Genomic DNA, 10,128 nt, shown 5'->3' with positions numbered 1-10,128 from the left:
GCCGGCCCACTCGACAGCGAGACAGCTCCTGCCTGCCGTGCCTGCGTGTATGAAGGAGATGTCTCGCTATTGGTCTAGCCCCTTTAAGAGTAAGCTCCCCACCAAGGGACATTCGATGCTGGAGATTCAGGGAATGGAGGAGCTGGGGTTGGCCGGACCCCCAGCTGTGGAGCCTTCAGTGGCTTATCACCTCCATCCGAATCGTCGATCTATTTCTGCCTCATCGCAGATTTCACTGCCGAGTAAGATGGAACGACTGACCGCCGCATCTTTTCAGAGGATGTACAAATACGCGGGTCAATCCGTGTGCTCACTGAATGCTGTTACTTTACTGTCAGCATACCTAGCGGAGATTTTGGAAGAGATGGGGCGGCAGTTGGACTCAGGAGCACCGAACCCGGTGCTCTGGGACGAGATTTGTGTGGTGAACGATCTGATACTACGCTCCTCACGTGGCGCGGTTCAGGGCTGCGGTCGTGTGATGGGTTTGGCCGTATCAGGTGAGAGAGCGTTATGGTTAAACCTGTCAGGCCTGGGCGACGCTCAGAAAGCGGAGGTGATGGATGCCCCTTACGACCCGACTAAGGGTTTATTCGGGCCCGCTCTCGAGAAGATGAGAGAAACCAGCACCCTCAGGAAACAAGAGGATGAAGCTTTCAACCTCTGCTTGCCACGCAAACAGGCGACGCGACCGCCTTCTCAACCGACGCGGCAGGGCTTCGCAGCAGCCGCGGCGGCGAGAGGGAGGCCGATGAACGTGAGAGCTGTAAGACCTGCTCACAATGGACAACAGGCCGGCCAACGTTCACGACCGGATGGCTCCGGACCTTGGGGAAAACATTCATTTGCGGCCGCGGCGGCTAGGAACCGCCCGCCCCACCCCGAGGACAGGAAGAAGAAGCGTGCGACCTAACACGCCGGTATTCTCCTGCCTTTCTCTCTCCGCCTGCAAAAAGAAGAAGGTGGGAATACAGCCCTTCGGTTCTGAGTTCAGTAAGGGCTCATTATGTTCGCTCTCCTCTCGTTCAGACAAAACAAAGAGGTTTGAGCCAGTGTCACCAAGCACTCACACACACAGGGGAATTGAAAATAAAACATGCATTTTCGCAGCCAAGCCACGGGCTGAGGGCGATATGCTCCCCGAGTTCAAAAAGTATGAAAATAAAAATAAATGTTGCACTATCGCAGCCAGGCAAACAGCCGAGGGCGATATGTTTAAAAAATCCCATAAAATGCCTACACACGAATTGCACTTTCCCAGTTCCCTTTCAGTCGGTCACTACGACGTCACGTCGTGACCGACGAATTGGGGAACCGCTCCGCGGTGGCAAATCTACTTCGAGAAGCTATTAAAAAGGCCAATGAAATTGGCATGCAGATTATTTGCACCTGCTGCGCTGCCCAGCCGCGCGGGTATATAATGAGAGGCAGGTGCAGTAATCAAATCAGCTTTTCGCTTCGAAGCCGGCAGCATTCTGCTCTTGAGAAGCAATCCTTTCTGGGACCTCTGTGTGTGTCGAAGTTGGTAGGACAGACAGCACCTCAGCGGAGACTCGCATTTTGTTCCACCTCTTTAATTTCTATCTTTTGATTTTATTTGAGTGTGTCGTTGCCTCTCCCCTGCGTGCTTCATCAACTCACGCATTACATCTAAAGAGTGAATTCCCTAAAAGAGCAACACGAGCTTGAACTTGTGCCTTTGTAAAGGCAGCCGTTCTCTCGTGTCACAGGTCGGGTGGCGTCCTTTTCAGGATGACATTCCGACCGTGTGCATCGTCCGGATGCGGACTGTATATGAATCCTCGTGACGGCCACGATCGTTGCCTCTCATGCTTGGGGCTTGAGCATGCGGAGGCAGCGTTTCGCGACAGTACATGTCAGGTTTGTCTGAACATGACTGTGGTGGATCTGCGCAGTCGGGTGGCGTACCTCCGGGACCGCCGCCCCCCTTCCAAGCCATCCGGCGCTAAGAAGGCGGCCGTGATGCTTGCGAAGGACGACTTGCGCATCACGGTGCTGAATAAGTCCACCGACGGTGGCAGTGAAGTTCAGCACCCTGATCCACAGCCGGAGGTGCCAATGGAAACCGGGAGCGCGTGTTCTACGTTGCCCTCGGGGACCGCTGGCACCACACGGGATTCTGTCTCGTCCGCAGCATCGGAGGGGGGGCCGTCTCTCTCGGACGTTGAGTCTGACCCTCTGCCTCCTTCGGGACGGTTAGGGGGCACTGCGCTCGACCCCGAGATGACGGCCATGCTCGCTCGGGCGGCGGGTACGGTCGGAGTGGAGTGGCGTCAACCATCTCCACCCGAGCCATCCCGCCTAGATGATTGGTACTTCGGGTCTGCTAGAACAGAGCAGACCCAGCCACCAGTGCCTTTCTTTCCCGAGGTTCATGAGGAACTGACACGGTCGTGGAAAAATCCTTTTTCCTCCCGGAAGCGGCCATATCAGCCCTCACCCCTCACCACCCTCGACGGCGGGGCCGCTAGAGGGTACACCGATCTCCCCCCGGTTGAGCGTCCCGTCGCGATGCAACTGTGTCCGGCCGGGTCCTCTTCCCATTGGCGAGATCGGCCGACCCTCCCCTCGCGGGCATGTAGGTACTCCTCTGCACTAACAGGATGTGCCTACCGTGCTTGTGGGGAAGCGGCCTCTGCCATCCATGCCATGGCATTACTTCAGGTACACCAGGCTAAGGCACTGCGTGACCTGGACGAGGGTGGTCACGATTCGGCCGCATTTAAAGAGCTCCGTGCGGCTACTGACTTGGCGCTTAGAGCCACTAAGGTCACCGCACGGGCGGTCGGACGTGCGATGTCCACTTTGGTGGTCCAGGACCGCCATCTCTGGCTGTGCCTGGCCGACATGCGGGAGCAGGACCGTATTAAGCTCCTAGATGCTCCGGTGTCCCAGGCCGGCCTGTTCGGCGAGAGGGTGGAAAACTTTGCACAGGCGGTTTCCACCGCTCAGAAACAGACTGAGGCCATTGCAAAGATCCTGCCGCGTCGGAAACGTCCATCTGCCCCTTCGACGTCGGCACCTCAGTCTGCCTCTCGCCGAGGGCGTCCTGCGGCGGCCGCCCCCGTTCCTCCTCGGGGCACTTCTTCTAGGAAGCGAGGAACCGGCCGCCAGCAGCCCGCCCCGCCCGCTCAGCAGCCTGCCAAGAGAGGTGGTAAACGTAAGGATAAACGACCCTGAGACGGGCAACCTGGAGATGGGGGGAATCGCTCTACGGGAGATGGTGAAGGCACCACTCCCCCCACCGGAGGAGGGCCGGGTGGGGAATCCTTGGTTTCAGTTTTTTTTTCTGTTCCGCCGGCTTTTCAGCCGGCACCCACAAAACCACAAAAAGAGCGAATTCCTCTTCCTTCTCCAGGTCTTCAGAGGAGCGTGAGAGCTACGGACGGGCACAAAGCCCTATGTCCTCCTCCTCCTCTTTCGCCACCGGGTGTGTCACGACGGGTGAGTCTTCTACATCGAGATCTCCCCAGCTCTGCCCCCCATCAGGGGACAAAGGTGAGTGGCACACCTCACAACACCTCCGTTGCTGTTATCACAGAGAGCGCAGCAACCGTTACATCCGCTCCCCTCGCCGCGGGTACTCCGATCGTGCCGTTAATTCCCCTCGCTCGGTATCTGGGGGCGTGGGAAGCGCTTCCCAGCCCGTCGAGATGGCTTTTACGCACGATTCGTCTCGGCTACGCGATTCAATTCGCCCGGCGCCCTCCCAAATTTGCGGGCATTCGGTTTACTACGGTGAAATACGCCGACGCGCATGTTCTCCGTGCCGAGATCGCTGTTCTTTTGGCGAAAGATGCGATCGAACCGATCCCTCCAGCCGAGATGAAATCTGGGTATTACAGCCCTTATTTCATTGTACCCAAGAAAAGCGTCGGGTTGCGACCGATCCTGGACCTGCGTTCACTAAACCGAGCACTCACAAGTTGCCATTCAAAATGCTGACGCACAAAAGCATATTTCAATGCATTCGTCCAAACGATTGGTTCGCAGCCATCGATCTGAAGGACGCGTACTTTCATGTCTCGATACTTCCTCGACACAGGCCGTTTCTCCGCTTCGCGTTCGAGGGGCGGGCATATCAGTACAAAGTCTTACCGTTCGGGCTTTCTCTCTCTCCCCGTGTTTTCACGAAAGTAGTCGAGGGGGCATTAAAACCCCTGAGAGAGAACGGTGTGCGCATTCTAGCGTATCTCGACGATTGGTTAATAATAGCCCAGTCCCGTCAGATGCTTTGCGATCACACGGACCGTGTGTTAAAACACCTCGCCCGTCTCGGTCTTCAGGTCAACTGGGAAAAGAGCAAACTTTGCCCCACGCAGAGGATCTCTTTTCTCGGTATGGAACTGGATTCGGTCAATTTAACCGCACGTCTAACAGAAGCGCGTGTGCAATCCATTCTGACTTGTCTAAATTCATTCAATGGCAAGAGCGCGGTCCCTCTGAAACAATTTCAGAAGCTCCTGGGTCATATGGCGGCAGCAGCGGCCGTGACACCGCTCGGGCTGCTCCATATGAGACCGCTTCAGCGTTGGCTTCACGACCGAATCCCGAGGAGAGCGTGGCTCACCGGCGCGCACCGCGTAACGATCACACCGACGTGCCGTCTCCATTTCACTCCGTGGTTAGACCCGTCATTCCTCAGAGCAGGGGTATCATTAAAACAGGTCTCCAGGCATGCCATTGTGTACACGGATGCCTCCAACACGGGATGGGGAGCCACGTACGACGGGCATGCAGTTTCGGTGTCTGGACGACATTCCAGAAACGCTGGCATGTAAATTGCCTCTAATTGTTGGCTGTGCATCTCGCTCTCATTTGTTTCAGCAATGAGCTTCGAGACAAGGATGTATTAATTCGCACCGACAACATTGCGACTGTTGCGTATATCAATCGCCAAGGCGGTTTGCGCTCTCGTCACCTGTCGCATCTCGCCCGTCATCTCCTCCTTTGGAGTCAGAAGAATCTGAGGTCTCTTCGTGCCATTCACATCCCAGGGTCGCTCAATACAGCGGCAGATGCGCTCTCACGAGCGGCGCGTCCTGGCGAATGGCGGCTCCACCCCCAGACGGTTCAGCTAATTTGGAAACGTTTCGGCAAAGCACAGGTAGATCTGTTTGCCTCCCCAGAAACGACACATTGTCGCCTGTTCTATTCACTGAACGAGGGAACTCTCGGGGTGGATGCACTGGCACACAGCTGGCCGCAGGGTTTACGCAAATATGCCTTCCCCCCAGTGAGCCTCATTGCGCAAACACTGTGCAAAGTCAGGGAGGACGAGGAGCGCATTCTCTTAGTCGCGCCGTATTGGGCAACCAGGAATTGGTTTCCAGAACTCGCGCTCCTCGCGACAGCCCCTCCCTGGAAGATTCCCCTGAAGAAGGACCTTCTTTCTCAAGAAGGGGGCACATTATGGCACCCGCGTCCCGATCTATGGAACCTTCATGTGTGGTCGCTGGACGGGACGCGGAGGTTCTAAATGATTTACCGCAAGCGGTATCTAATACTATTTTTGCGGCGCGAGCGCAGTCTACTAGACAGGCTTATAAGCTTAAATGGAACCTGTTCGTTGTTTGGTGTGCTTCACAGTCAGAGGACCCCCGAGAATGCTCTATTAGAGTCGTGCTTTCGTATCTTCAGCATCGTCTGGAGAAGAGGCTGTCACCTTCTACCATTAAAGTAGATATCGCGGCAATATCCGCGCACCACTCGCCGATAAACGGTAAATCTGTGGGTCAGCACGATCTAGTTATTAAATTCCTAAGAGGTGCACGAAGGCTGAATCCTTCTCGCCCACCCTCTATTCCTCCGTGGGACTTGTCCATGGTGCTGAAAACACTCCAGCTTGCCCCATTCGAGCCTCTGCATTCTGTGAGTATCAAATTTCTCACAATGAAAACTTTAACCCTTCTTGCACTGGCTTCGGTTAAACGGATAGGGGATCTTCATGCATTCTCGGTCAACGATTCGTGCCTTCAGTTCGGGCCCGCTAATATCAGTGTAACATTGAGACCCAGGCCCGGCTACGTGCCCAAAGTTCCCACCACTCCTTTTAAGGATCAAGTGGTGAACTTACAAGCTCTGCCCCAGGAGGAAGCAGACCCAGCCATGGCTTTGTTATGCCCTGTGCGCGCTTTGCGTGTATATGTGGACCGAACTCAAAGCTTTAGAACCTCAGAGCAGCTCTTTGTCTGTTACGGTGGTCAGCAGAAAGGGAAGGCTGTCACTAAGCAGAGGATGTCTCATTGGATTGTAGACACTATCGCCCTCGCGTATGAAAAGCAGGGTGTCCCTTGCCCCTTTAATTTGAGAGCCCACTCTACTAGAAGTGTGGCATCATCTTGGGCATTTGCTCGTGGTTCCTCGCTAGCAGACATTTGTAGAGCGGCTGGCTGGGCGACACCTAACACGTTCACCAGATTTTACAGTGTTCGTATTGAGCCGGTATCCTCTCGTGTTCTCTCCTCAAACCGGTAGAAACACTCAGAGTCGGCTCCTGTGTCGGCTTGCAGCCTCCGTTTTGGTGCTGAACGACTGCGCCAATATGGAAGGCCATAAGGTCAAAACGTCACAAAATAAGGTTTTGCCTTTCCTCCATCGCCTTTTCAGTCGATGTTGCGGAGCATCGGCTGTCAGCCTCTCATTAGCTGTATTCCTGAAAACCTGTGTTTGGCTAGGCCCCCGTATAGCGCCCCCGTGAGGTGTCCTATGCGCGTATTTCCGTGGAGCTAATCTGCCACGTTTCCCTTGCAGAGCCCGCTCTGCTCTCTCTCTAGTATAAATATAGTTATGAGAGTCACGTCATAGACCTATGGGCTATTTTCGCCACCCATTCGTACAATCTCCTCTGGGTTGGCTCCGCAGCGTCTCCTAGTTCCGCCCAGGCTGGATTCGCTTCCCAGTTTGCCTAGTTCACTATCGTGGGTTTAGGAACAAGTAGTGACCGGCCTTCTGCTGTAAGCCCAGGTTCCGCCTCTCGTAAAGTGAAGACGGAAGGTTTTACGCAGGCACTGGAAGGGTCAGCTCCAGTGGCGCTTTGGTAGGGATTCCCAATTCGTCGGTCACGACGCGACGTCGTAGTGACCGACTGAAAGGGAACGTCTCGGTTACGTATGTAACCCTCGTTCCCTGAAGGAAGGGAACGGAGACGTCACGTCCCGTCGCCACAGTTGCTGTTCCACTGCTGAGTCGGCCGGCCCCTTTATTTTGCCGGCTTCTCAGCGAAAAAAGCTGATTTGATTACTGCACCTGCCTCTCATTATATACCCGCGCGGCTGGGCAGCGCAGCAGGTGCAAATAATCTGCATGCCAATTTCATTGGCCTTTTTAATAGCTTCTCGAAGTAGATTTGCCACCGCGGAGCGGTTCCCCAATTCGTCGGTCACGACGTGACGTCTCCGTTCCCTTCCTTCAGGGAACGAGGGTTACATACGTAACCGAGACGTTCCACCGCTGGGGGGAGCGCTCGCCCCTTCAGCGGGAGACCGCACGGTGCACGTGATGACGTCATCAATGTGCGTCAACAGCGGGGCGGAAGTGTATGGGGGCCTTCTCTCTGCCCGCATAGCCAGCTGGCGCGCATGCGCGGTTCACCCGTGGGTTTTAGCAACAGTTTCACGGGGATACAGACTACAATTTGCCATAAAACCGCCTCGTTTCAACGGGGTAATTATGTCTGTGGCCGAGGGAGAATCGGCCCGGGTTTTGACGGCCGAAATCGAAACCCTTCTGAGCAAACAGGCAATCAGAGTGGTGCACGAGGAGGAGAGCCGTCAGGGTTTTTACTCCCGTTATTTCGTAGTTCCAAAGAAAGGCGGCTCAGCCCTCCGCCCTATTTTGGATCTACGCATATTAAACATGCACCTGAGAAAGTACTCATTCAAAATGTTGACAATCGTGTGGAGCGACACACGACTTCTATCTCTCAGAGCAACCCACGTTCCGGGGGTTTTAAACAGGGGGGCAGATTTATTGTCCAGGGGAAACCCTCTCTACGGGGAGTGGAAACTCCATCCTCAGGTGGTGAGCCAGTTATGGCAGAGGTACGGTCAGGCTGCCGTAGATCTCTTCGCCTCGCAAGAAAACGCTCAATGCCCTCTGTACTTCTCTCTGGCGGACGCAAATGCACCGCTGGGTGTGGATGCTCTAGCCCACCGATGGCCAAACGTGCTTCTGTATGCGTTTCCCCCTCTGAGCTTAATCTCCCCCACTCTAGCCAGAGTGAGGGAACAATGTCTGTCACTAATTCTGATAGCCCCGCGCTGGCCATCTCGACATTGGGTGGCCGAGATAGTTCAACTCTTGTCAGGTCAGCCGTGGCCCCTCCCCCCACGGAGGGACCTCCTGTCTCAGGCGGGGGGGGGAATTTACCATCCTCGTCCAGACATGTTAGCCCTCTGGGCTTGGCCCGTGAGAGGTGGAATCTGAATGCGGCTGGTCTGCCCTCGTCAGTCATAAACACTATTCAAAGTGCAAGAGCTTCATCTACCCGCACACTTTATGGTAATAAGTGGCGTGTTTTTGAAGGATGGTGTGAGCGGAGAGTGGTTATTCCTTTTCAGTGCTCTGTTAAGGATATTTTATGCTTTCTCCAGGACCTGTTGGATAAAGGGAAGGCTTTCTCCACCATTAAAGTGTACCTGGCTGCTATTTCAGCCTGCCATATAGGTTTTGGTGAAAAATCGGCAGGTCAGCACCCTTTAATAAGTCGTTTTATGAAGGGGGCGCGCCGCATACGGCCAGTATCTAAGCAGATGGTACCATTGTGGGATTTACCTATCGTCTTAGAAGCATTATCTCAACATCCGTTTGAGCCGATAGAAGCGGTGAGTCTTAAGTATCTTTCTCTTAAAACAGCACTGCTTCTGGCTCTAGTGACAGCTAAGCGTGTAAGTGATTTACATGCTTTGTCCGTTAGCCCGTCTTGTTTGCAATTTGCTCCGGGGCTTACTAAAGTTTCTTTTCGTCCTAACCCTGCTTTCGTGCCTAAGGTTATGGAATCGGCATATAGATGCCCGGCTACGGAATTGGCAGCTTTTCATCCTCCCCCGTTTTCTTCTCCAGAGGATCAAAAGCTTAATGCGTTATGCCCGGTGCGCGCTCTTCAGGTGTATGTGGAGAGGACAGCGGGTTTCAGAACTTGCGAAAAGCTGTTTGTGTCTTGGGCTACTCCTCACATAGGGAAGCCGTTATCTCGACAGCGGTTATCTCATTGGATTGTGGAGGCTATATCTGTCGCTTATAGTAGCAGGGGGCTTCAGCCCCCTAGGGGCTTGAGAGCTCATTCCACAAGAGGTATGGCCACATCGTGGGCTTTATTCAGAGGGGTTTCTGTTCAGGACATTTGCTCGGCGGCGAGTTGGGCAACACCGCATACGTTTGTGCGATTCTATAGGCTGGACGTTTCAGAGCCGTCTTTAGCACATGCTGTGCTGGGAGCTGGCAATTCTATACCCATTTTAAGATAATATGGGTGCAATCCGGGAGTGGTCTATATCTCCCATAGTGAAACACCGAGCGAAGCTAGAAAAAGAACTTTGGGTTACTTAACGCAAGCCCCGGCTCCCCGACAACAGAGTGAGGCGTCCCACCAGCACTTCCCTCCTTGCACTTGGACGGGAAGAAATCTCTATTAATGACGTAGGCAGGAGTCGACCTGGCTGATATAGGTAGGGCGGAGCCTGGTCACAGGTCGACCTGTCTGTCAAAGACAGACGTGGTGTCATTAGAGCTTCCGCAGTTGGTCACGCCCAAAGCGATTCCCATAGTGAAACACCTCACTCTGTTATCAAAGAACCGGGGCTTACGTTAAGTAACCCAACGTTTCTATGTAAAAATGACTTACCCATGTGGTGGAAAAGCGCAACAGTACCTGGTATCAGACACTCTTCTGCAGGCAGGTGGAGGGGCGGGGCTGTGTTTCCTACCCTCCACCTCCACTTTCAGAGTGTGCTTGTAGCAGCTAGGAGGCTGCTCAGGTTGCAGCAACAGTACAATTTGTCCAGTTAAAAGTTGTTCTATCACTGAAATAATTTTAGAGACATTATTTAAAGGTTAAAAAAACTACATAGTGTTGCTTTCATGTTAAACTATGTGAGTGGCGCGGGT

General features: G+C 54.1%; 1 protein-coding gene across 1 annotated transcript; it reads left to right on the top strand.

Annotated features, from left to right (window-relative positions):
- Positions 1-7,601: 7,601 nt before the first annotated feature.
- On the top strand, positions 7,602-9,840 carry LOC141351462 (uncharacterized). The gene has a single exon (XM_073858281.1). It carries the CDS (start codon positions 7,602-7,604, stop codon positions 9,486-9,488), a length of 1,887 nt encoding a protein of 628 aa, XP_073714382.1. The 3' UTR covers positions 9,489-9,840.
- The last annotated feature ends 288 nt before the right edge of the window (positions 9,841-10,128 follow it).

This window comes from Misgurnus anguillicaudatus, chromosome 2 (genome assembly GCF_027580225.2).
Source record: "Misgurnus anguillicaudatus chromosome 2, ASM2758022v2, whole genome shotgun sequence".
NCBI lineage: Eukaryota > Metazoa > Chordata > Actinopteri > Cypriniformes > Cobitidae > Misgurnus > Misgurnus anguillicaudatus.
The sequence above is the reverse complement of the archived record's forward strand: the minus strand, read 5'-3'. Positions and strand labels throughout refer to the sequence as shown.

Bases quoted from the DNA above. Each gene is read 5' to 3' on its own strand.
- LOC141351462 (XM_073858281.1), top strand. From the start codon at position 7,602: ATGCGCGGTTCACCCGTGGGTTTTAGCAACAGTTTCACGGGGATACAG.